Source organism: Corylus avellana, chromosome ca5, assembly GCF_901000735.1.
Source record: "Corylus avellana chromosome ca5, CavTom2PMs-1.0".
In the NCBI taxonomy this organism is placed as follows: Eukaryota; Viridiplantae; Streptophyta; class Magnoliopsida; order Fagales; family Betulaceae; genus Corylus; species Corylus avellana.
Genome location: NC_081545.1, coordinates 28,541,783 through 28,569,300, shown reverse-complemented (window position 1 = coordinate 28,569,300; position 27,518 = coordinate 28,541,783). Strand labels below are relative to the sequence as shown.

General features: G+C 36.2%; 4 protein-coding genes across 4 annotated transcripts in view; all 4 read right to left on the bottom strand.

Annotated features, from left to right (window-relative positions):
* Nucleotides 1–2,222: 2,222 nt before the first annotated feature.
* LOC132183390 (isoprenylcysteine alpha-carbonyl methylesterase ICME-like) lies at nucleotides 2,223–9,208 on the bottom strand. The gene is made up of 11 exons (XM_059596817.1): nucleotides 8,765–9,208; nucleotides 7,980–8,056; nucleotides 7,719–7,788; nucleotides 7,492–7,572; nucleotides 6,561–6,635; nucleotides 5,738–5,839; nucleotides 5,507–5,653; nucleotides 3,922–3,987; nucleotides 3,652–3,789; nucleotides 2,789–2,879; nucleotides 2,223–2,567 (listed from the first exon to the last, which is right to left on the bottom strand). Exons 1-11 carry the CDS (start codon nucleotides 8,980–8,982, stop codon nucleotides 2,406–2,408), a joined length of 1,227 nt encoding a protein of 408 aa, XP_059452800.1. The 5' UTR covers nucleotides 8,983–9,208; the 3' UTR covers nucleotides 2,223–2,405.
* Nucleotides 9,209–10,707: 1,499 nt separating this feature from the next.
* Nucleotides 10,708–17,184, bottom strand: LOC132183391 (uncharacterized). The gene is made up of 9 exons (XM_059596818.1): nucleotides 16,843–17,184; nucleotides 15,312–15,432; nucleotides 15,069–15,169; nucleotides 13,197–13,322; nucleotides 12,977–13,097; nucleotides 12,749–12,833; nucleotides 11,772–11,885; nucleotides 11,612–11,651; nucleotides 10,708–11,083 (listed from the first exon to the last, which is right to left on the bottom strand). The coding sequence occupies exons 1-9, from the start codon at nucleotides 17,020–17,022 to the stop codon at nucleotides 10,931–10,933; spliced, it is 1,041 nt and encodes a 346-aa protein (XP_059452801.1). The 5' UTR covers nucleotides 17,023–17,184; the 3' UTR covers nucleotides 10,708–10,930.
* A 1,015-nt stretch (nucleotides 17,185–18,199) lies between these two features.
* On the bottom strand, nucleotides 18,200–22,067 carry LOC132182087 (cinnamoyl-CoA reductase-like SNL6). Its single transcript, XM_059595291.1, has 6 exons — nucleotides 21,988–22,067; nucleotides 20,994–21,226; nucleotides 19,941–20,113; nucleotides 19,383–19,568; nucleotides 19,046–19,199; nucleotides 18,200–18,680 (listed from the first exon to the last, which is right to left on the bottom strand). Exons 1-6 carry the CDS (start codon nucleotides 22,065–22,067, stop codon nucleotides 18,334–18,336), a joined length of 1,173 nt encoding a protein of 390 aa, XP_059451274.1. The 3' UTR covers nucleotides 18,200–18,333.
* A 314-nt stretch (nucleotides 22,068–22,381) lies between these two features.
* LOC132183361 (proline-rich receptor-like protein kinase PERK8) overlaps nucleotides 22,382–27,518 on the bottom strand; it is a gene marked incomplete in the record, with an annotated part of 6,358 nt that continues 1,221 nt past the window's right edge. Inside the window, 8 exon segments of the mRNA XM_059596791.1 lie at nucleotides 22,382–22,927; nucleotides 23,020–23,181; nucleotides 23,612–23,759; nucleotides 24,059–24,135; nucleotides 24,472–24,542; nucleotides 25,400–25,486; nucleotides 25,841–26,251; nucleotides 27,054–27,518. Of these exon segments, the coding sequence (XP_059452774.1) occupies nucleotides 22,679–22,927; nucleotides 23,020–23,181; nucleotides 23,612–23,759; nucleotides 24,059–24,135; nucleotides 24,472–24,542; nucleotides 25,400–25,486; nucleotides 25,841–26,251; nucleotides 27,054–27,518 (1,670 nt within the window).

Below are 27,518 nucleotides of genomic sequence, written 5' to 3'. Positions count from 1 at the left end.
TAAAGGAGCAAGAGCTATGTAAAACCCAACACAATGAACAACAACATCATAATTCAGTACGTTGTAAATTAGTAAAATCAAACTCACCAGCTAATTCTCTAGCTAATATTGGGAACGCCAAGAGAAGGCAGATTATTTTAAGTAGAATGCCCTTCATTTTGGGATATATCTACTTGGATAGTACTACTGCAGACCTTCTCTAAGTACCCTGCTCCTATGTATAGACCATCCAAATCCAAGGAAGTGTGTGAGCGTGTCTAATGGATTGATGGATACATGCACCACGTAAAAAAATAAAAAAATAAAAAAAAAGCAGTGAAATATAAAATATAAAGTAGAAAAGTCTTGAACACAGAAAGTAGACCACATAAGTAAATTTTTTTTTTTTTTTTTTTTTTTTTTTGAAATGTTCGCATAAGAGTGAGGATTCGAATTAGTGACCTTCACTTCATTAAGTGTAGTCCTTAGCCAATTTAGCTACTTCTTATGGACTCACATAAGTAAATTAGATTGGTTATAATTTTGAAAGTCCATGTATAATCCTAATTAAGTACCACAACAACATCCCATAAATATCCTATAAATCTTATGTATAATTAAAGTCTATTAGCCATTATAAATCAGCATTAATTGCGAGAAAAAAAAAAAAATCAATGCATGGTTACTTGCCACATCTGCTTTGTGGCATCCATCTTTGTAGAATTTTTGTGTAGTATGTAGCAATATTACTAATTAATTAGTATTTGGCATTACAAGTAATCAACTTTTAAAGTTCTAAATTTAACTCTTAATTTGAACGAAAGAGCTAAACAAATTAATTAAATGTCTGCTCCAAACAGAATTTTGCAAACATACATTATAAAAATATCCCATTCAAACACTCAAAAGACAAGGCTCTGGTCCTAAAATATAACTAATGCGTTTGAATATTTAGCCAGAAAACAAAAGGGCCTCCTACAAAAACCCCACCAATGCTGAAATCTTGAAGAAATTTCATTGAAGGTACACTAATTATTGTGAAGCAGCCAGTACACTAAAATCACCGTCATAGAAATAGAATACTTATCTTCTCATCTTGAGGCAAATTCCTCGAGCTCTCCTTGCGTGTGAGCAAATTTAGAGGAGAGAAATGAGAACAAAGAAGAGGTGGTTCAGCTTATGACCTACGTCCACGCATTAAAGCATTTTCCTGACTACATTTTTCTTTTATATATTTAATTAGTTACCATACTCTTATTTATAGAGAAAGAGTATGAATGTTATAAGTCTTTTCTTTCTTTTCTTTTTTAACATGTCCGCACAAGAGGGGGAGGAGAATTCAAACTTGTGACCCCCATTTCATTAGGCGTGGTCCTACCCAATTGAACTACCTCTTACAAATATTAAGAACAATAAAGTTAATTTATCATTTATAACTTTTGTCTCTTAAATTCCTGTAACTCTTAATTCTTGAGTTATTGTACTCTTGTGTTAATAAGCATGCATGAGCCACATACATCAAGTGAATCTTTTAAACTGATGAAATTAATTTGTCCATAATGAATATTGACTCTCATGTCAATGACACTGATCATTGCCTCATTCAAGCTGCCAATGTGTTTATGGTCCTCAAAACAGCTTTTACGAAGAAAAACGGAATTTTCATTCCAAATCAAGAAAGGTCTAAAGATAAGGCCCTCTCCCTTCAACTCATCATTGCGCGCGCACACATATACATATATGTATCTCACACACACACACACACACATATATATATATATATATATATATATATATCTCGAAACTTGCCTAGGGCAGGAGTTTGATTCGATGAACTGCCCCCTTCGGCTCTGCCAACTATCCAGTTGGCAACATCACTTATGTCAATCGGACAAGAAGAGTAAAAAATTATGCGAAAAATCAAGCACCCATACACAATAGTTAGGGCTGGGCAAAACGGAAGCCTACCATCCACCATTGACCCGTCACCAACGGCTGGCAGCCGGTAAGCAGAAGAAAAAATTTATTTCCGACAATGTCAGGCCAGTAGGGGGAATATATGTTAAAATGTTGGGGATTCTGACCAGACCTTTTTGGTGAGAATGTTTATGTTTGTCAAATCACAACTTAAGAAGTTAAGGCAAAGAAGGGTCCCGATCATTTTATGAAAACATGTCAACCATCAGAGTGGGGAGAAAGATGAAATCAGTTCAATTTGTTAGTTTGTGAATGCAGAACATGTATTTACTTCAGAAAAAGATTTAATAATTTGAAATACGACAGGCACTGATGCACTTTACTCTATGATTTTTGGTTCCAAATATCACCCAAAGAATAAGAACTGTTCTCCTAAAGAGAACACAAAATGGACAAAAGTAACAAAGGTATCCGAATAAATTGTTTTATAAACTTCGTGATTGTAAGGGCTAGAAGGGGCTGATCTCGCGAGCCAGCTGTAACAAAAACTCGGGAACAAGGCGACTTCTTGGAGGGGCCATTGCATCCTTGGCAAGAGCTTCCTTATCATCGGCATGTATCTCAGCAACTATATGGTCAAACAGTTCATTTTTGCCCCCTCTCAAAGGATCCTGCATATAACCAAAAAGTAGAGGGTTGCTTGGAAGGACAAAGCTTCATATTGTATACATAAATTCTAATGGTCTATACCAAATTTGCTTTTAGGAGTTTGAAATATTGATCGCTATACCACATTGGAATGGAAAATAAATGATAAGGCAATGCATAAAGTCAGATCAGTGGTTAACAGCTAAAGTAATAGTAACAAGAAGATATCCGGGACATCACTTACTTGAAGAAACAAATCTGTATGTGTCTTTCCCTCGAACAGAATCAGCGTTGCTTGAGCTCCTGCCCTTTGAAGAGCATCCGCAAAAGTTTTACTGCAAAAGACAAGTAAATATCTGTAAGTATGCACAAGCGCATCTCATAAAAATTATAGTGCAACCGAGTCACGTATTCAGATGCAAATGGCAAGAAGGATTAAGGAAACATTGAAGTTTCCATAGAAGGGAGCTTCTCACTAATTCCCTCAATCTTCACTTTACACCACACCGACCCCAATTTTGTCATAAGGCATGGCATGGAATTAACTCAACTTCATCATACCACTTCTTTTGAGATTAGTGAATAATATTAGACAGGAAAGGGACAGATAAATGACATAGACATTTTTTATACGAGGCTTACTATGCCATTTAGTCACTCCAATTATGCATCATTTATGTATTATTTCATATAATTTGAAGAGTTTTGGATGGGAAGATGGGCTCTTTAGACAAATGTGTGCAATTTCGATTTTATCCTTTAAAAAATGCAAAGACGGGACATAATGGTAAAAGTATATTTTTCTCTTCTCATTCCTTCCTCTTTTCTTTCCTTTCCATCACACACGAGGAAAAGGTGGACTCCCCTTACTTCCCCCCTCCTTCCCCCTTCCCCTCTCTTCTGTTCATCCCTCCCACTTTTCATCCATCTTTTTGTATGGGTAAGTCATACATGCACTCAATGGGTCTTGAACCCACCACCCACCCTCCACAGTTCACCTTATTCTTTATAGAGTAAGTGCCATTTGAACTAAAGCTTACTGGCTACTTTCCATTCCTCCTACCAAATATGGTTACCTTGCAGAATTTATTTCAGGGAGATTCTAACCTTTCATCTGATGGTATGGAATAATCTGAGGTTCCATGAAAAAGAGTAATAGGAGGCAGGTGAGAAACAGCATCTCTAATGCTTGAATCTTGTATCATAACTTCAGGAGAAAATCGTTGCAATGATTGTTCCATAATGCTGTAATTACAGATTACAACAATATATATACATATATAAGGTGATAAATAATAATAATAATAATAATAATAATAAATAAATAAATAAATAAATGTATGCCTATCTATTCCCAGCAAAATATTGGGCAAGTACCTTAAGAAAACAGAGCTATAGAGGCCTCGATTGTGCAAGTGCTCAACTAAATTATGTAAATTGTACCTGCTCAGAATTTCCAGGGGAAAAGAGTCAAAAGTATGAACCTAAGTTCTGCATCCACCATTAGATTGACAAACATGATACAGAAGCATCGTACAGAATCTGTTCTAGTATCTTCTCAACAACAAAAAACCATCAAGCCATTATCTTTCAACTTTCTGAAAACAATTCATAAAGATCTTGCATCCCAAAAATAGGAAAGCAAAATGAATCCTATCAGCCTTGTACTGATAGGGAACAGGAGCCAGTGGGGTGGCATGGGAAAATGTTTGATTTAAAGATGCATATCATTTTGTCGTGCCTGCTATTACCTAAAAAATTGAATCTATTCTGTGAAGCCTTAAATAATTGATGCATCAAACTTGTCATACTTTCTGAACTTTATGATGATACTAAAATATATACGGTATCTTTCGGCGAAAACGAATATGATAGTATCTACTCTTAGAACTAGACCTCACACCTATAATAAGCACATAGCAACTTAGCGTAATCAAGGACCTAAATAGTGTCCATGTACCATATGACAGTTGGTCAACAATTTCCCTCTTCTAATAAAAAAATAAGTAATCATTTGATCCAAAACGCAGTACACTTGCATTCCAAAACACTAAATACGCTGATCCAAAAAATTACTTTTTTTCCTTCCCATTTTTGTACTTTCCATAAGATTTGGCGGAGTTTTGAGGGAAAACTAGGCCAACAGCTTACAGATTTTAACTTGAACAATCATATGTTCCATCTTCCAATGATACAACACATTCAAGGATAAGAGGTGGTACCACATTCTCTTTCCCATTACGAATACCACAAGGATCCGCACATTCTATGTAACTTAAGATAGTCATGATTAACAAAAACATGTATAGCATGCATGTAGCACCCCTTTGAAAATCGAAAGGCCTTCCTTTACTACACTATTTCCAATAATCAAAAAGCACAGTAACTTAAGAGCACATTTGCTAAACTACAGCTCCACAATAGAAAAATAAAAGCTGTGCAATAGGAAAAACAGATATGTCGCGCAGCTGCAGTTCCAAACTCTGGCACAGTAATTAAGAAGGCAATTGGTAGATGTTCAGTTGGTCCATCCATGTGCCATTAGTATGGGAACACAAAAAACTATGGGCTACATTCCATATCTGCGAAGGCAGAAGAAGGGGCATATTGCTTACTATTTCGAGGATTCAAGTGAGAACTGATTTATGATTCATGGTACTAAGAAGACATCAACAACCAGTGACCAAAATTTGGTAAAAGCGCCAGTAGACAGAGTTCCATTTTTCTCATGAACATAATACTCTCATTATCATCAAGTTCCAAAGCTAGATTTTTCTTGTCTAGGTTCATAAAAGGTTAAACCCCAACTATGATTCTTACAATCATTTACAAATTTCCACTAGTAAATGGTGAACTGGTCAAAAAGGCAATGAATTAAACATATTAGATCATCTTAGTGGCCCTGATCAGATTCAGTAAACTTGCACGAGATTCACAATAAAAGGAACAGATAAAAAATTACCCTCCAGATAAACCAAAATAAGCTTTTAGTTGAGAGACACTCCAAGAAATACTCTCTTCTTTCCCAGATTCAGATTCTTTGATTGCTTGCTCCACGAGAGCACAAGCAGAAATGTGTGCACCAGCTGATTGCCCCATTAGATATATCCTACCCACATATGAACAAAAAGATCAATGACATGGTTTGAAGATGAGATGGTGAATGCCCAAAACAAAGAAATTAGTCTGTCACCTGTTAGGGTCACCCCCATATTCAGCTATGTGATTGCAGACAAATGAGATTCCCTGAGAAACATCTTTTACCATATCACTAATAGTCCCCTGAGGAAAATTTCTGCATGCATATATAATTTGTCAGGGTAGACAACATACACGAAGTAACAATAATAAATATAACAATTACATGGAATTTACCAATCAGGATAGATGCTTGATTAATTGGACAACAAACTCCAACACAAGAAGCCATCTTTAATGCAATGGCCAATATGCTTAAGCTATACCAAGCATTAATATACAGGCACAACTGATAAATTTGCATAAATTACCTAGACATGATCAATTGTCTTAAACCATAATCAACAGAAAACTGTACAAATTCACATACTTTTAACTAGAAATCTATTTTTATTGAGTATATTGTATTTTTATGGCACTTCAGAGTGCTTGGGATTGGGATTTCTATTCCTAAATTGTTTGTTTATGTTCGGTACAACTCTTTGTGAAACTAAGGAGAGCAGCCAGCCCTATTTTATTATATTATATTAATTATTAGCAGGTAGGTTCCGAAAGCAATTCAATTCCATTTTCAGGCATTTACAAGTTGTGCAGGCCTATGAAACAGGAGGCAAGTGGATTTACAAGATCAAACACAAGCCTTTCGTGATGAAATGACTTCGGTATGGTGCTGCTTGAACTGAAATTAAATACCAATTGTCTTTGGGCTTTGGCTCACATAGTAAAGGTTGGGCGTGGGGTTCATTTAGGGTCCCAGATTCAATTATGCTATTTTTTTTTTTTTAAAAAAAAAAAAAAAGGAATCCGCAAACAAATACCTGTAGTCAAGGCATGCCACTAATATGTCTCTTTCTGCCAATTGCTGTCCTAAAAGAGAACCCCACGCTTTGTACCTAATACACATAATTGATGTTGAGAAAACTAAGTAGATGAATCGATATAATGGAAGGGAATGAATGCTATTATCTACAGTGCCTCATACCACATATTTGACATCAGCAAGGAAAATAAAATAAAATGGCTATAAATTGTTACGCTAACAGAGTTCAACCAGACAGTGCTACAAATTTATAATGTAACCAGGATTTGCCCATCAAATAAGGGTGTTTTTTTTTTAATTGGGGGAGAGGTGGGGGAGGTAGTTTGTTTGATAATGAATCAGATAATGTCAATACCCAAAATATTTGGGATTTCTCACATTTCACCTCTTGTGTTAGTTCAAGTAGCAATAGTAAATTTAACTTCAAAAGTTTAATATACTAGTATTACCAAACAATACTAGAAATCATCTTCAAAGCAATGAATTTACTTTCCATCCTACCCTCCATCCTCTCACAGACAAGTTTAACTAGGCTAAATCATAGATCCCTTTAACTGTATTTCATATTGCCAAAGAGCTCCTTGTCAAGTGTAATTGGGAAATTATTTTCATTAGCACAGATGGGAAGCACTTGCTACCTCAAAGGGTCTGTGTTCATCCCAAATGCAAATTGGCAATCCTTGCCAGTATGACCGGAGACTCTCACAGCAAAAATACTAAACTTTTGTTTCCAGTACTAAAATTAGAATCAGACAGTAACATATATTTAAGCTGTAAATATACTTTAAGCCCTCTACCAGAGAATAGGCATGGCTCAGTTTGTTGCCCTATATTTAGTGCATAGATTAAGCTACCAGATAATATAAAACAAAAAACAATTTCAACATGAAAAGAGATGCAAAAGCTAGCAGCTATCTCAAATCGCTCACCCAATAATCCAAGCTCCACCAGTTACAAATATCACAACTGGCTTCGGTTCATCATTATTTTCAGGCAGATATAGATCCAACCTGTTAAAACGTAAGAAACACAATTGCAACATAAAAATAAATAAATAAATAAATAATTAGCATTTGCATGTGATGCGTGAGCAAGCTCATAGCTTATAAAAAAGAATATATAGAAATAAACCATTACCTCTATCACAATTACATACCTATTTCTTGGTTGGTCTCCATATACAACACTTCGCCAGACCTGGCTGGAGAAGAAATAATAATATGCCACTGCAGTAAATTAGCAAGCAAGTTATATGCGAATACATCCCAGAATACAAATTTGTTACTGCCAAAGATTGAAGAGTAATCTATAAATCATGCCACTTTTTTTTCTTTTTTCTTCTTTTTTCTTTTCTACATATGGCTTAATCAAGAAATCCCCAATATACTTCATTATCTCGTACATAACTATGACGAACCTTGAAGAAATCCGGGCATGAGTAGCATGGCATAACAACCAAGAGCAAATAATCTAGTGATCCACCGGTAGCCTACCCTGAACGATAAGAAATGATTAAACAAAAAACGATAATACACGCAAATTTAAATAAAACAATGCGAAACTTTTCCGTGTCACTCGGACCATTATGGTTACCAAATAGAACAGAACCCTTTGATACATCAATTTTTTTTTTTTTCTTCTGATTTCAGACGGTTAAAGTAGAGTAACTAAGCACATACAACACACCAAACTGATCCAAGAACTATATTTGATAGAGTCAGCAGAAGTGTAACAAATACTTCAGCACAAAAACAATCTTCTCCTCAGATTTTGCAAAATTTTCCCATGTACAGACATTCTTCACTTAGTACAGGCCAAAATGTTACAAAACCATCATCCATACATGCTGGGAATCCACGAATTGACACCCAAAAAAAAAACCCCACAACTGCTATAACAAAGTTTATAAACTTGAATGTGAAAATTTAAAATTTTGGTTTCATATTCAAAAAGATGAAGCATTCTATTAATTATACGATTGGTTGGTTAGAGATCAGAAGAAAATAAATTCAAAATTTTTAGAATTAAATAAAAAAAAAAAAAATCAACTGAACCATATGTTATTGAATAAATTATTTAGCCAAGTTTCTCGGTTGCTTCGCAAAGGGTAAAGCAGCAGAAAACGCCAAAACTTTCAAAGTTGTCTTCCTTTCGTTTTCTCGGGAACCAACAGAAAATCTAAGTTTCAAAAAAGCATAGTACCCTAGATATCGGAGGAGGGTGAAGCTGAGCCGGGTGATAAGATAAGTCTCGGCGGCGGCGTGCCCGAAATCTCGGCTGAAAGACTGAGTCCGCCCGGGCGGAGACGACGGGCTTCCACGCTTTCCGACGGGCCTGCGCCGGCGCTGGTGACTTTTGGCGCCATCAGTGTAACCCAGAACCTCAGGAGAACGCAAGGGCTCGGTGTCCACGTCATTCATGTCCACTTTTCCCCTTGGCCTGCGTATATTGAATGAATTAAATGGACGGTCGCGATCGGTCCGGTTCGCCGGAGAATTATTGATAGTAAAGCAATGTGGGAGTTGATCGGGGATCGGGTTTTGAGAGGGAATCTTGCTGCTGCTGTGCTGTGTCTGGTCGGTGTTTAGTAAGTTTAAACAAAAATATTTGAATTTCGGGCGAGAAGACGCCTTTCGGTGGCCTGTAGAGAATTTTTCATTGTAGCCACTCAAATTATGCCACGAGAAGCGGGGCCCATATGATTGACGTCGTATTACTTGTTCAAACACTCTTGGACAGAACACGTGGTGGTGCAAAAGACACTTGGCCAAAATTCAGTGCATTTGTTCAAATTTAGCAGTCGGTGTGCAATGTTCTCGAAACTCAAATTGGACCCGTTTTAAATTGTAATTTATATTTTATAACACCACACAATCAAATGCCAATGAATTTAATTCTAGCTCGAACTACAACTAAACCGAAGTTTTTTTTTTAATATATATATATATATATATATATTAAATGCCAATATCATATTGAGGTGACATATATGTAACATGTGGCATGCAACAATCCTATGCGTGACTACTGAAAATCATGTGCACAAGCAGTGGAGGCTATACTTGCTTAGCATTCGCATTCAGTTGAGTAAAATTTCAGTTAAATTTAGTTAAAATATATATATATTTTTTATTTTAGTTATCAAATTTACTACGAATTAACAAAATTAGCTAAAATATTACTTTATAGAATCGAATGTGAATGCTCGTGCTTTATTTTTGTGTATAGATTCGTTTGGTCCCGATAAAGGCAAAAGAGGTACTGTTTTAAAACGGGAAATGTCCTTTTCTTCATTTATTATACGACTCTTAGATGATGGGCAATTGTCCTTGTTCCCACAAATGACAAAGCCGTACTGAAAGAACCAGATACCTTAGATCAAGTTCTACAACAATCTGTTACAAAAAAAAAAAAAAAAAAAAAGTTCTACAACAATCGATTAAGAAAAAAACAAAACCTACAGCAATCTGTAATGGGTTTTTTCTTGTATTTGAGTGATATTTATGGGTTTTGATATACTTGATGAATGGATGCTGTGGAAATTATAGAATGGAGATCATTGGATGACGAAAATACTTGATAAACTTGTATTGAAATGATAGAGAACTATTCGAGATGTTCAGTCTTCTGGAATCACAGTCAAGCTTCTTAGATATTCTTTCCTCCCTCTTTCTGCCGATTGGGTTGATTCTTATAGACCCCATCGGTTACAACTCTTCAAAACGCATAGAACGACTAATAAAACGCAATACTACAAAAGGACCTAATAACCTAAATGACCCATTACAACTAAGAGATCTACTCACATAATAGACCCATAAAGGCCAGCTGCCTAATAAGCCCATTGAAAGCCCACTATATTATATACATTACATTCCTCACCCCTTAAAGGCCAAATGAAAGCTATTTTTTTCCCTTTTTAGAAGATTTTTAATTTATTTATTTTGTATTGAGTTGTGGAACATAACACCATTTAGGTACACTTGCCAAGAACTCAACCTTCATTGCTGATATATGCTGAAAGTAGTGCACTGAGATGGCACGTATCTTATGGCAATTCAGGAACAAGGTTTGTTATGATCCTCTTAGCATTCCAATAGTTCTGGAGCGTTTGGGGTATCGATTAGGTAGCTAAGATTGAAGAGTAAGAAAAGACAAGTAGAAGCATTATTAAGGAGAAAGTAATCCACACTAGTGTTACATTTCATGTTTGGGCACAAACAATACCCTAGTTCCAGTTATAAACCATAATGAAAGATTTGTGAGACACACAAGTTAATTCCTTTTTGGTAAAAAGTTCCAGTGAAGCCCAAGTGGGATAATTTTTTTGGTCCCCTTCCCTTTCTCTTTCAGGCTACCTTCTTTCTTCTACCTGAACCACCATCTCTGGGCAGCAGAAATTGGAGTATTCAAAAATGGGGCGTAGCGGTGGACAAGCGGATTGACGGTCCTCCCAATCTTAGCCCATACGCTATTATGGTAACTAGCAGTAACAGGGGCATGATACATGAGCTTCAATAGCTGTCAAAAAGTGTTTTAAGAGAGTCAAAAGCAAGAAAAATTAACAAACACAACCCTACACTATAATGCAAAGGTTAACACAAAATCTAAACAGAGATAAAAAAAAAAAAACAAATGATGAAATAGTAACTAAAAAGGATGAAGAGACCCTTGGTTAGAATTCCCAAATGCAACAGAAATCAAACACCACATTTTTTGCCTATTGTAATTCTTTAAAAGCACTCTTCTTGAACTCTACTGCTATTTTCACACAAGTGAAATCATGAGGCATAGTCAAAAGTTTTCTTCTCTCAATAAACTGATAGCACAGCATTGGTCCACAGTTTTGCAGAAAAAATGATCAAGTCAATGAGAAAAAAGAGTGTCTACGACAAAACATGAGTGGGACACCAAATCCATCAATTTTCTGGTGCTTATGCACATTTGCTTTTTAGCTACAACTAACAACACTTAGCTACAACTAACAGCACTTTGGATTGAATAAGAAAAAACTAACTGAATAATTGATCAGGGACAAATGTAACGAACCTGCCAGTACATGAAAGTTTGTATTAGATTGCGTTGCCACCTGCATGATTATAATTTAAGAATTTGAGAGACTCCAGAAGTAGGCAAAAATATAAATAACAATGAAAGGAAATAAATATGTGCAACAATTGAAAAAAATAAATATCTCTGAGAATCTCACGAGAAAAAGGAAATGATCATGAGGAAACCAAGTCCAATCTCAGCGTGTGAAGACAGTATGCTGAGGGTAGTTGTGTTTGACTCCACCCAAACACATGGCTCTTCCAAGTACTTCCTATTCACACACAGAAAAAGATAAAATACTCATGAAAATAAATAAATATACCCAAAGAATAAATAAAATATTAAGGTTCGCATTAGAGAAGTTGAAACAATTATATGTTTTAACATAGGCATTGAAGAAAGTTCACAAGTGGACAAACTCTACTACATGAAGGCAAGGACATGGCGTGACAAGGGTTCTGGCCTGAAAACCGTGTAGCACTTTAAAACAATCATTTAGCATAACAAACCAATGCCCACGAGTAAAATTTAGTCAAATAATAAGGTACTCTTAAGTATTGATATCCTAATATTACAGGAAAAGTATGCAATAATAATTCGGAATTATGATAAACTCAAATGAGATAGTATGGATATCAAAAATCTGAATGCACACACTAATCTACCATCTAAAGAGCGCTAAAAACTGAATTAAGTAAACACGACCACAACCATTGAGATATTAATTAGCGGGAATGATTAGCACAAATGCTTCAAGGAATCACCAAAAAGCCTTCCACCCAAATAGGAGGTGACAAAAGGCAAAACGAACAATATTAGGCAAGGATAATAACATGATAGCATCATTTTGTTAAACCAAACATCAAAACCAAAGTCGCAAAATAATCCTAATCAATTCAAGGATCACAGGAGAAACCCACATTCCAACCGTTCTCTGAAATGCCAATTGACTGTATCACATTATTAAATTCATATAACAGAAGGCATTCAATGTCATATCACTCAATTGGACAATAAGACTACATGATTGAGAAAAAGCAAATAAGATAAAAGCAAGTATAGTAATCAAGTAAATCCAACTAAAGAATCAACCAACCAAAGATACATATCATTAAAGGTTCATAACTCTCCCACCTGTACAGGGAGGAACGACTGAAATTATGTCTAAGGAACTTGGCAACATGTTCAAGTGCTCGACATAGAATAGGAATCAAGGCAACTGCAACAAAGATCACCTCATCATACTAGGCACGGCCAGAAAAAAGATTAATTCAACAATATTGACAGAAGAACAAAAAAAATGAACTTAGAGAAAGAATTTTAGGGAAGACAAAAAGAACTAAGAAACTAAACAATTCTCACACTTAAGGCAAAGATTTGAAGCCACAAAGATAAGGCAGTAGATGAAGTAGATAAAATCCTTGGTTGCAATAATAGACTGAAAGTAAGCTTGCAAAGCCTGCGCATTCCATGCCCTCGGTTTCTGCAATAATATCAGATTGGTTAATTGAACTTGAAGAAAGATAACAAACCACGTATGAAGTAAAAAGTTACAATCGCAGTGAAAGAGAAAAAGAAATACCCCATATAGCGAATACAAGGAATAAAGAGAGGAACATGCAGTGCCCATTAAGGAAAGCCGAAATGCCCTTTGTGAAAGATGTCTAGGTACCAATGGAAAAATTGCAAGTACAGCCACGACAAACACCTGCAGTTCAAAAAAGAAGATTAAAGCAATATTACCAGAAGAAGTCCTCACACATGAGCAGAATCATAGTACAATGATCCTACTTTTAACATAAAACTTAGTTACTTAAATTTAAAATCACAGTAAATTCCTATCAAGCAGTTTCTTTCTAAGGCTTAATTTTATAATTAAGATGCAGTACAATTTGTTATATTTACTTTGGTCCAAACCTGACTAGTTGTATAGTTCTAAAAAATCTTAATTGATATAAAAAAATTCTTCCCCAGAACAGGAAGAAAATCATGCTTAAAATAACAATGAACAACAGCAGAGCAGCTTGAACTTTGCATTCTAAAAACACATGAAAGGGTTCAACATTGCAATAATTCGAGCCATAAGGGTGAATTTAAGGAATGCTCATGTGTATGATCCAACAGAACAAATAAGAAAATGAGTCGGTAATTTTACAATGAGAATTCTCACAATCAACAGAGATGAGCATTCGACACTTCCAAAGTAGCCTGTCTTCTAAGGTTGACGGACTCAATTATTTACAGACTCATATATGACCATAATGTTGTTTTGGAATTGCTATTGGGTTTTGGTATCCATTTGTTCCCCCTTCCTCAAAAGCAGTTAGAACAGAAGTTCTGAAATCTACAGAGGGGGAAAAACAGCTTCGAGGAAACAGATAAGAATGAAAAAATAGTGAAAAGCTCATAAGAGCAATTTAGTTTTTTTTAATAAGTATTTCAATCTCATTAAAGAGCGCATGCGGCCGCAACCCAAATACACAGGAGGCATACAAGAGGAACACTCAATTAAGGAAAAGAGGAACACATCTCAAGAAATTCTAAGAAATTAAAGAAACGAGAACTGTTGTAGACAACTATCCAAACATAAAGATATTTGAGCATAATGGCTTTTAGTTCTGTCATTGTCCTCTCAAAATCTTTTAAAAATTTTGAGCATTACGTAGGGACGGAACTAGGATTTTTGGTATGGGGGAATAACCTAATTTGAATCTTTCAACAAAATCCCAGCACAACTTAACCATAATTTTTCATATTTTGATGAATTTCAGAAGTGTTTTATAATCATAATATGGTTCCTCCTTACCAATTTTTCTTATAATCATGAAGACAATAACTTGGTCCAAAACGTTTTACTGTATGTTATGGTCCTTTTACCCTTTTGACCAAGACAAACCCCATCTTCTACTTCAGAAGTGTTTTAAGTTTAAAAATTGTTTCAACACTTTTTCCCATATTGCAAGAAGCTGCTTTATCGAGGAGAAACTGTTATGGCATAGAGAAACTGCAGGTGTTGGCATTGGAGTTTGCAATAGGGCCTGCTTGGTAACATATCCCCTCAATTGCCTCACATTTTCAAGAACCTCAATATCAAGGCAATAAATAAGTATGATATCTTGACCCTTGGGAACTTCAAAACACATTTGTAATGTTTTCCCTCAACAAACAAATGTAGCGCTATCTGCAACATAAAAAATGGGGGGCAAGACATTAACTCTTACAGGGGCCACTTCCTACAAACATGCTCACTAATACAAGTTATAAAATTTTGGCGGGGGCATACTAAACGTGGGTCTGCCCCTGATTGCATTCTCTTCAAATACACCACATTAAGCACAAAGAAATTAAGTAAAAGCATCATAATACCACAACATACACATGCATACACACACAAAAATTATGTGACAGTTTGTTGAACTATATGGACACATGCATGAAGTAGATTTCATTATACCCAAGCATTCACAGAGAACTGAATCGTTTGCCGATCCCAGCGCAGAGAAGTTGGATTTGGACTGGCAGTTGCTGACGTCCCTGAATTTGGAGTTGTTGACCCTACAGCAATATTAAGGCCCAATTCACAAGCAGGAGCAATTTTAGTACCAGTGAAAAGAAAATTAATACATTCACATGTAAGGAAATTCGTAATTTTTCATTTCTATTATGGATATTTAATAGTAAAATCCACATTTTCTACCTGTGTTACGTTGTCGAGCTTGGGCATTTGAAGATGTTGATGAAGCTGAGGATGATGCTGATGGTCTTGCAGGCTGAGATGAACTGTTAGTGGACATAGCCTCTACCACAAGATCAGGATCCTGTTTATGAAATTCAAGTATCAGTAAAGATTGTCAAGGTGTAAGATTTAAAGCAAAAGCTGAATGAAGAGTGAACACGAATAAATATATACTATTGCATTTTCCATAACCTCAAAAGACCAAATCACTGTTATAAAATAAAAATTACACATGGCATGAACCCACAAAGCAAATCCTCATCCATGATAGAGTCTCAACCTAAAAAACAATCCCCCACCCATCATCTGTGATCAAATCTCAATCATAAAGCATAATTTTTAATCAAATGTCCACTTTTTGGTGTAGTAATAGCAATTATTAAATTTCTTTTACCTAGAGAGTTGGAGGAAGCAATAATAGAGAATGTTGATCGATCGGTATACATTCCTTCAATATATGATAAGATAAAATACCAATCTTAGAGCATAACAACGATGGAGCTCCACATATGAAACCAAAAGGGCAAACCACAAATTCAAGAAATTGAGTCATAGGTTACATCTCATTTAAAATGAGAAATGTATATGAACTATAGAGTGACTAGGCTTGTATCCTTCCCTCAATCACCTCTACTTCCTCATCCAGCCCCCTCCAAGAGTTCTTTTCCTTTCTCTCTATACAAACCAGGAAACTGCAAAAAGAATGACCTTTCCAAATAGCTGTCAACGTGACACAAAACATTCTTATTTCACCCACTAAAGGCTCACCTTAGTGAAGACAGCATTACCCAGCCAATCCCAAATCCCTTTAAAATGGAAGACCAAATCTCACAGCGAAGATAGGCAATAGAGAGGATTGGGGGGTGGGAAAAACTTGAAATCACGCAAGCAATATAATCACAGTCGTGAAGCAAAACTAAAACTCATCAACAAAACACAAAAAGACAAAAGAGAAAGAAAAGAAAAAGAAAAAGGTAAAAATCATAACTAAGAGCAAAAATCCAATGCAACCCATCTCAGTTTACCCGCAATCAATATCCCAAAAAACAAAACGAATAGAACCCAGATAGGATTCAAGGATTTTAGTCCTAATTATTTAAAAACCCGACACAAAAGATCGAAAATTCCGGTAAACTAACACACAATCAAATAGAATTAATTCAGAAACTAATAAATGAAAAAAAAAAAAAAAATTATAAATCACATAACACAAAACATAAACCATATATAATCAACACAACCGAAGCAACAATAAAACAAAGAAAACCCAGATGGGGATTCATGTTTCACGTCCACACACAAGCAACTACATTCAATTTTAAAACGAACAACAAAGACCAAAAATTATCATCCACAAAACAACAATCAACCCTACAGGCAAAACAAAGAGAACCCAGATGGGGATTTCATATATCACAAGTCCTTATACCAAAGAAAACAAATTTATAGCAAATCAATGACAACAACAGAGAGGAATGGGTGGAGTACGGACGATGTAACGCTGGTAGAACTTGCGCTTGAAGTGGACGACGACATCGGGGCGCGAGGCCATGTGGGGAGGGATGAGGATGTTAGACCAGTAGTCGGCCCATCTGGGGTCGTTCTCGTAGTCGTAGGCCGCCGCCGCAATTCTCTTCATCCTCTGCGGATCCTCCGCCCTCTCTTCCCCCATTTCTCCTCCTCCTCTTTCGCTTTCTTTCTCTCGCAACTGCTACTGCTCTACCAGACTACCACTCCCACTGCTATTTCTATGGGCATCTACACCAAGAAAGATTTTCGCCTCCGCACATCTACTCAAGTCTACGACTCTCCCTAGACTGAGTCCTCTCCTTGGCTAACGACGTCGTTTAGATACGGTTTTTTTTTGTTTTTTCAGTTCCTATGTTTGTTAAAAAAATTATTTATATATATTTTATTTTCAAAACAAAAACACTCCCAAACAATTCAAATCACAAAATACTCTTAAAAGCATATAATTTATTTATTTTTTAATTTTTGTTGAAGGTGGGGGTGTGTGGGAGGCATCATTGATCATTCCATTTGAGAATGGAATATCTTGGGCCTACAAGTGACTTTCTGGGGGGGTGTTTACTTTTGTTTTGTTGTTCTTGCAAGAGCTCAATACAAAGTGATATAGGAGCCTTCCTTGACATACACATCACATAGTACATATAGTGAATCTTCACTCCTGATTTGAATAATCACGTACAAATTTGATAATTGTGAGGAAGGATAAAAGGTTTTTTCTTTAGCAATATTGTGTATTAAACATAATTATTTTAACATTTCGGGCCCATATTAGAAAGATATGTAACTCACATAAAGTGAGCGGTTTATAAAGGAGATTCTTGTAAAAGAATGCCAGAAATTTTGAAGCGATTGTGGTGGAAGGTGAACAGCACAAGTCTTACAGCAGAGATGATGATTCTGTCTATCAGAGTGCTTTGGAAAAAGTTCATTCAACATACCCCCAAGTTTCAAACCACAAAGGTTCTTTCCCTTTTTAGAGAATAGAATCTGTCTCAATTATTCACACGGTAACAAATTACTCCATTCTCCTTCATGTGGTGCTCTATTCCCTCTCTCTCATTATATATATATAATAGAATTTTGAGAAAACTTTATTTGTCGTTCATGATCTTTACGCCCTTAAACTTTAAAAAAGTGTTAATTTAGGGTTACCTACTTTCATAACTTTGCCGTTCAAATTCAGCTTTAAATCCTAATGGAGGAAGTTGAATTCTCAAAGTACCCACTTCCAAATTTAATGTATTTTTGTAATTTTTTAAATATTTGAGGAGTATTTTAAAGATTTCACTAATCATCGGTTTGATATTAAGCTGAATTTTGACATGATGATTAACATTGCAAATTTCTGGAAGATAGTAACCCTAAATTGACACTTTTAAAAGTTGAAGGGTACAATTACAAAAACGATGAAAAACCGGGCTAATAAGTGAAGTTTGTTCCAGAATGTTTTTTCTCATGACCATGAGAATTTGCAACACTGTTTGCAAGATAAGCTTTGAGAAGCTTGTAATATGAGTTTAGAAAGCTTGGAGTTATCAAGATTGCTATCTATTTCTTGGTCTCCTGATCCTTCTGGTAAGACTAGCTGCTGTCTTCCTCCTGAATCTGATAATAAGCCATGCATGTTCAACCCATTTTCTACTTCAATGGCGTCGTCCAATCTTCGCACCACTCTTTGGAAGCAGAAGTATCTTCCGCAAGCTCCGCAATCCATAGCTTCGTAAACGTGGACATGTGCCGCTGCCACCTTCTTAGCATCAACAATAGCCAGGGCTCCTCGTTGTAGCATGATCTGGCCACCTTTGTATCAAATTTGTAACATTGTTAAAAGAATAATTAAACCAAGTATTAATATAGCTAGCTCAAGCTTTTTTTTTAATCATATTCATGAAGTGTTTAAGATTTTCAGAAAGTTTCTGTTAGTTTCAACATGTTAAATGTATTCCTGAAGCACATAAAAAGGCGGGATCGAAGTTGGATTTAGTTTAAGACTCAAATGACTAAGTTCGCTCCTTTAATATGGTATCAGAGCAAAATGGTTTTGAGTTCAAACTTTAATTATACAATTCACCTTCCATTTCGGTTAAACATTCTATGTCTTGTCACGTTTTTTTTTTCACTAAAAATTGACAGAAATGAAGCAAAAATGGATGAATGTGAAGTACCTTTAAGGTATGGTATAGAGGTTTCTCTGTGAGCATTTGGGAAAGAGGGGGCCATGAGTAATCCAGGGCAGACTGTAACAAGCTCCACTTCCATTTCTTCAGACTTGCTCCAGGCAGCCTTCTCTGCCATCGTCTTCCCCAAGGCAAGCCAAAGCTGTTAACCACAACAAATGATGCCATTTTTAGATTAATCATTTGTTTTATTTACCAATACTATTACTATTTGGAAGCCTCATTCTACTGTAGCCTTAGGCGATCGCCTAACCCGCCTAGTGGAAGAGCTGCCCTGATTTGAGACTATGTAGTGTGAATGGCATAATTAAAGAATTTGATGTACCCTGTTTTCTCTGCAGAAGTCTTCATCACTCCAGGCAGTCTCATCAACAACCCTGTCTACATTGTCACAATTCCAGATAGAGGCAAGAAGAGAGGAGGTAAAGATACATCTCTTTATATATGCAGCTCTACCACAAGCTTCAATGACATTCTTTGCCCCTTCAGCCTCAAGAACTGCCATCCATTCCTGAAAATTATCATGAATTGTGTGTCATGGATTATGATTGAGATTTGTTTTTGGGTTGCATTATGAAGTCTGTATTTTTCCCTCATGGTAATTGAAAAAAAAAAAAATTTTAAAATCCTACCATTCTTTCTGGGTACTTTTTGTAATCAAAGCCTAGTTTAATGCTGATTCTAATATTGAAGAATGTTATGGCCTCTGGCTGAAAAAAATCAATTCATTCTCAGGTGGCTTTAGTTTTAGCTGATCTACTTGTGAGTTCAAAGCTTAAAGCAATCAGAATCAAAATCAAATAATTTAAATTTCATTATAGACTTGGATAAGTACAACACACAGTTTGCATAAAGAAGCAGCATATATAGAATAAAAACTTACAGAATAACCAGAGATCCCATGAGGATCAACAAAAGAGGAGGTGTGAAAAATGGCATGACAACCTCTAAAAGCATCACTGAGACTGTCCACATCTCCCATGTTTGCTACCACAACACTTTCTAGTTGATCTATCTCTTCATCTCCTATCAGCTCTCTCATGTCATCAAAATCCACTATTGAATGAAAATTAATAAAGTTAATCAGTTCAGAAACAGAAAAAAGGGGCATATATATGACCAAAACTGTAACACCCCTACTTTAAATCCCAGCTTAGCTTATAGATTAGCCCTTGGAAATGGGCTTAGAGGTTGGGCGTAAGATAGCTTATAGTAAAATGGTCTCAGATCCACCTAATAATGTATCATGTGGTACTGTCAACACTGTATGACATAACCCTGACGAGGACGTTAGAGCCCATATCAAGAAGATGAGTAGTTCACATAAAAAGTGTGTTAAAATATTGATTAAGTGATTAAATTTACCTCTTCCTATTAGCTTAAGCTTTTAGGATAATTGGTGATTTAACATGGTATCAGAGCCAAAGGTCATGTGATCGAACCTTGACTCCGTCAAATTACCCCTATTTAAATTAAATATTCCACGTATTGGGCTTCACCTATTAAAAGAGAGTTTGAGCCCACACGTGAGGGAGAGTGTTAAAATATTGATTAAGTGATTAAATTTACCTTTTCCTATTAGCTTAAGCTTTTAGGATAATTGGTGATTTAACAAAGTGATTAAGCCTTTTAAAGTGATAATGCAGATGTGGTTAATTTTTTTTCCTGGGTCATTCCAAAACTAAAAATAATAGATACTTGATATGATATCTAAGTAATTAATTCAGTAGAACCATGACAGCTTCCTCAGAGAAGTTGGTCCAGCTCTACATCTTTTCCCAGACAGATTTACTATCATTATTTTATAGCTAAGTCTTTGATTATATATAATTAATTTGCTGTCGGGTGTTTGATCAATTCAGCAAGTTTTGCAGTTGTTACAGCACCATAATCCATAATGAATATATTTTAATCCAAGAAACAGTGGTCGAGATACCTTGGTATTGGATGGTGACACGAACAGAGTAAGCATGAGCCAAGAGCTCCTTCACAATGTGGGAAGCCAGGTAAGAATTCCCACTTGTCACGCAAACCAATCCCCTCTTTCTTGCAGCACTCAAACTGCAGCTGTTTGGATTACTATTAATGCAATTTTGTTGTCCCTCCTTCAAAGCACTCCACACCATCAGATTTATTTCTACCATCTCTCTCTCTCTCTCTCTCTCTCTCTCTCTCTGTGATGCATGCATGCATGGAAATGGTAATTAATTAATGTATACATATATAGAAGGGCTTGGTAGATGAAGAAGAGTAGGTGGGAAAGCACGAGGGAGAAGAATGTGCACACCTTCTTGTCTATGGTGATTGCTTATTAGGTTGATATACATGTGGCGTGCATCCAATAGGCCAAAGGAATCGATTTTCTTGTGTAATATCACAGTTAAAAAAAAATAAATAAATAAATAAAAAACTCTTAAGTAATGAAATGATAATTACTCGTATGATATCCATATTTCATTTACAATTTTCAAAAGGCTTGCAAATGATTTGGTGCACCTCTTAACGAGAAGAAGGAAAAGGACAGAGTTTTCCTCCAACTTTCTCCAACCCAATTTATAAAAATGACATGTGTCATTTTAACATGTGAGATACATATGTTTTTTTAATAGTATGGACAAAGTTATAATAAATAATATTAAAAACTCATGTGCATCTCACATGTTATTAAAAAAAGGAACACATGTCATTTTTATAAACTCGATTAAAGGAAGTTTGGAGAAAACTCTGTCCTTATGGTAAGGTCCCTTTCCTCCTTCCCTTTCTTGATTAGGGACATTGCAGTTAAATTGAGTATAATTGTCCATTTGATTGGATACATAACATATATGGTAAGGTCCCTTTCCTCCTTCCTTTTCTTGAGGAGAAAAAAAAAAAAAAACATATATGGTAAGGTCTAATCACCATTGAGTATTTTGATGTCGCAGTCGCACCTCTCTTCAGTGTTGCAGCTGCTGTGCTCAGTGACATACAGGTAATATTTTGGCTGCTTGTTCCAAGAAACTGACCCCATTGAAGCCCTCTTTAGGGGAAACACAAGCAACTTTATTGACTAACTCGTTTGGCCTTGTCTTACAAATGCTCCACTATTTTGATTGAGGGTGATTCCCTTGCTTATCAACAAGGACTGCCTTGAAGACTTCTAGATGAAAATGAGCAGCTTCTCATATTGTGTTTAAAAGCATTTTCTCTTCTTCTTTTTTTCTTTTTTTCTTTTTTAATGTTCTTTAAGGATAAATAGTGGTAAAGATTCTCCAATGCAATCCTCTTTTCCACTCATTGAATAAGAATAATATAAAAAAAAGTATCAAAGAGATTACAGGGTATTCAAGGAAAGGGAGAAATTATACATCAAATCAACAAAAAGAATACAAGGAAAGGCTGCATCAAGTATCTATATATAAAAAAGAATACAAAATCAAGCATCCCCGCTAGCAAAATGATGTTAGCCAAGAGAACAAAGAACTAGAGCAAATAATGTGCAAAAGATTTACATGAAACGAGCAAAAGGACACGTTCCAAGGTTATCATGGGCCACAAATTTCATCCCAAGATGAACAAAACTTAATCCTTTCAAGCATGATGAATTCATCCCAGGTTTACCATAGTAAGCCAAAATTCATTTCAATTGCTCCATACGCCAGATGTATTTACCGATGACGGGCTTTTTGGGTACCCATGCTCTCCGCTCCTCAAGCTACCCTGTGTTTGATTGAACATTTCTGAACTGTATTCTTGACTACCAAATGCCATCCTTTGAAACATCCTGATTTGTGCGGAATGTTGCGATGGATCGAATACTTCGCTTTGCCCAGGTTTCATTCCGTTGGTGAGATCTGAAAATTCCTCTAAAGTTTCTAAAGCTCTCACCACCTGATATGAGTGGCAAGGAAGAAGAAGAAATGTTACAAATCCTGTTCAAGTAGAAACAATAGACTGAAAATATGCCACTTCTGCATAATTACCAGACTCATTCGTGGCCTCCTTGCAGCTGAATGACGCACACAAGCTGCAGCTGCCTCAATCATCCGAAACATTTCAATTTTGACATAGTTCTTTTCCATCCTTGGATCTATCAAACCATCAAAATCTTGATCTTCAAGTGCTTCAGTAAGCAACGGTCGAGCCTGAAGAACAAGTTTTAATTATGATTGAACTGTACACTCTAATAACTTGCCAAAGGTTCCATATCCTACTACTTCCCTCACAAACCCCCTCCCCCTCCTTTCAAAAATCTAAAAAAAAGGAAAGGAGAGTATGCAAGGTGATTTATTTGTTATAATGTAGGAAGGTCAGAGATGAAGAAAACAGTTGAACACACACACACACACATACTCAATCCTGGCATATTTTGAGGTCTGCATTCCTAAAAGTTGATAATTTTGGCTTCTTGTTCGTATAAACAAGGTTTCCAGGATTTGATAAAAATTAGACAAGATTTCCAGGATTTAGATAAAACTTAAAACTCTTACAGATTCCAAAGCATGACAAAAATTGATCTTGAAGCAAAATTGGCATAGTACTTGCAACATCATGTCAATATTTTTGGGAACTTACCCATTCAACCAGGCTCTCATCACCCAATGGCTGAGAGGAATCTACGGGCTTGCGGCCTGTAATCAGCTCTAAAAGCACAACCCCAAAGGAATAAACATCAGACTTTTCGGTCAACTTTCCACTTGTTGCATATTCTGGAGCCATGTAACTGGAGAATTACATAATTCCACTCATTAGAGACATGCAAATAGGAAAATCTGACCATGGCATACATCAGTTGTGTAACATCATTCCAGATGCCTACTTGAAGTTCTATTTAAAGTCCATATCGAAACATCTATGCTTTTGACCTTTAAAATGTCAATGGTGCTAGCTTTACCCATGAGCAAACGTCCATATCTTATGCTTTACAAGACACCGAAACACAGAAATACAAGTATAAACCTACAAGAAAGTTCATTTAATCATCTAGGAGACACCACAAGTCAACACATAAGGGTTACCTACCCAAAGGTTCCCATCACACGTGTGGTCACGTGAGTATTCGAATCCAACGCTAATTTTGCAAGCCCAAAATCTGCAACCTGTAGTGAGAGAACTCACATCTTTAGGAACAAAAATTACTAGTAACATGGAATTTGGAAGATGGCAAAAATCAGCTCCAGCTGCCAAGTTGGTTGTAATTTGTGCTTATAGAGACAAACAAGTTTGTACTGAACAAAACATGACAAAATGCCCAGCAAACGAAAGCAGGTATAAAAAAGGATGAAAAAAATGGGGGGAAACAAACAAAAGAAGATTACAAAACATTTTCAGTACATCCAAGGGATAATGACTGGCAGCTGGAGCAAACTATTTTGATCCAGTTGGATGCAAATTGTAGAATTTCAAGAAAATTGAGGTTGCAGAAACAGGCATACCCGAGCTTCAAAGTTGTTATCAAGAAGGATGTTTGATGATTTAATGTCCCTGTGAATGATGCGGGGATGGCCTGATAAATACATTAAAACAGAACATTAAGAGAGGAGAAAAAATCCTTGGTAAATGATAAAAATAAATTCAAACATGAAAAAGGCCGGGAAAAATACAATAACGGATCAGCAAATCTTATTTATATGAGTGGCATTAATTGAACTATACAATAAGAGCAATATGCTATAATGTTTCCTTGGTGTAGAGCAAAGTTACTAGGATTACTAGAATCACTTAGGCATTATGACAACCCTGAACTTCCTCCACCAGTTCCAGACATTGATAATGAACCAATATATATAGAATATGTTGGCTAAAACTTGGAAGAAAATGTATACTTTCAAGCAATAAAAATGAAATGAAAGTCATGATTTGTAGCAACAAAGAGAAAAGGTTGTAAATTACTAAGCTGTTATAGTTTTTTTTTTTTTTGGTTCTAAAAACTTGTTTTTCAGAACTTGCTGGTCTTCCAGATCAAAGATTAATTTGTCTTTTGATATTGAACACACATATTATCAACATTGTATATATTTCTAAACTCTTAAGGTCTACAAATCCACACATTTGTTTAACCATACCCCAGCCATATTATGTATCGGGCACACTTTCATGTCGCATTACCATAGTGATACAACAAATCAAAATACACCATATTTCAGTTAAAACTTATGTGGAGAGCATCTTTGTTTTACATTTAGTTGGCAAAATATTAAGTGATAAAACATGACAAAAAAGAGAAGTTCACTGTTTCAGGGATTAAAAATCATCAGGCTGTCCTGATAACTGCCTATGTGTTTAGTGTTGCTGAAATAAATGATCTGAAAAAAGGGGAAAGAATATCAGATAAGAAGCCCAGAACAGAAGGAAGAAAATTACAGTCTTCATGTAGGTAAGCGAGTCCTCGAGCTGAACCAACAGCAACCTTCAGTCGGGTTGCCCAATCCATAACAGGCTGGCCCTCACCTGCAAATATTGTTAAGAATATTGGAAGTTACAGATAGAGTACAATTTTGACAGGTGCACCATATGCAGTAGACCTTTAAACAAGTAGCATGACTCTCAAGCCCCTTAACTGGGCATAAAAAAAAAATTAAAATAACTATGGAAGAGGTCTAGCCACAACATCGACACCTCTTATTAAATTGTTACATGTCCATTGTCATTGGATGATTTTGACCAAATATAAATCTCAAGGTAAGCCTACTGTGGACCGATTTTATCTGTGAAGTCAAATGCATAAAAATAGTGTGCTATGGAAAATATGGCACTCAAGTTCAAGAATTTTCCTTCCAATTTCTTCTGAGACGTATTTCTTACCATGAAGATGACAATGAAGAGTGTCGTTCGCGACAAATTCGTAGACAAGTAATCTTTGACGCTCAGATATACAGTAACCCACCAGGGAGACCAAATGACGATGGTGTATTCTGCTAATTATCTCAACTTCTGCTCTGAACTCACGCTCTCCCTGTCCACCACCAATTTTCAGCTGTTTAACAGCTACATCTCTTCCATCTGTGAGGACACCTTTGTACACACAACCAAATCCACCTTCACCCAAAAGATTCTGTGTTGAGAATCCATTTGTGGCCTGGATTAGTTCTTCATAAGTGAACCATGACCTTGAATTGCTTACACCGCCTGGCTCTGATGGTGTATACATAAACTCACTACCAGAACCATCTCTTACTAGGGGAGTTGGAGAATAGGGCTTTAGAAATAATGAATCTGGAGAGCAAATGCAAGTGCATTAAGTTATATTCATTGAGCTTGCTAGCTGACTCAAAAGCATAGTCAAATTAAACTTGATATGGACCATGTCACCCAATGAGAATAAAAATTTAAATTCAAATTCTTCAAACTGAAAAGAGCATTTAGACTTCCTTAACACCATATCCATGACCCTAATTGTCACAAGCACATGGAAACCATATGGAATCAGTAAGATTGCAATGGTTCAACTATTCAAGTCATAGGCTCCACATGGACATGTCAAGTTGAAAAGGAAAAAGTTTCTGGTAGATATGTTTGTGAATTAACAGAAGGTATATCCCTTAAATGAGTAGGCAGACCAAAATTCATGATGCTGACCCCGATGGCTGGATAGATTTTCTGCATGAGAGTGTCATCCATAATGGTTTAGATAGACCATTCAGAGTTTAGCTGAGTTGTCGAATTTCTAAAACTTAAGAGCTTGTATGAAAACATCAGAGATCGTGTAGATAACATCACCCAATTCACATCAGAGATCTTCATATTTCCCTAAATACAGCATGTTCATGTGACATCCAGTATGTATTGCAATGGGGATCCTAGCAGAAGAAAAACATCAACTTCTTTTGATGGTTGACATTAACTTGTTATCACATTTGACTACAATTCTTATTCAAAATATGTGACACCCTAGAATTATAGTCATCCATGCGTGTGTATAAATAAAATAGCTTTAAGATCAATATTTTAATCAGAAATTAAGAAGCCACTCTTTGATGCAATACCTTGTAAATAAATAAATAAGCAAATGTATTACCTGAATTCTGGGAGGAGGCAAATGGAGAAGGTACGGGATACCCAAAATTCCTTCCAGTTCTCCTTTTCTTACGTTTCTGTAAGAAGCACACAGCCATCCCCAAAAGACTAATCACTAGAACCCCAACCACAAGGGCAATTGCCACAGATCCTCCTGTGCTTAACCCACCTGTATTTGTAGATGTTTCATTTGATACCTTGGTAGAAGGAGAAACTGTTGAGTTACTCGGACTTTCAGTTGCCGGCGAATTACTCCGAGTAGCAGGAGGTGAAGAGGATGAGGGAACTGAAGGAGGAGGTGATGCCGATGTGTTATTTGGGGCAGAGCTAATAGGGGGCGGAGAAGCAGATGCAGATGGAGAAGGCGTACGTGTACGAGGTGGAGGAGAATTTGTTGGCGACTTTGGCACTGGTGGGGGTGGAGAATTGGAGGAAGGCGGTGTTGCGTCATTGGGTGGAGGAGGTG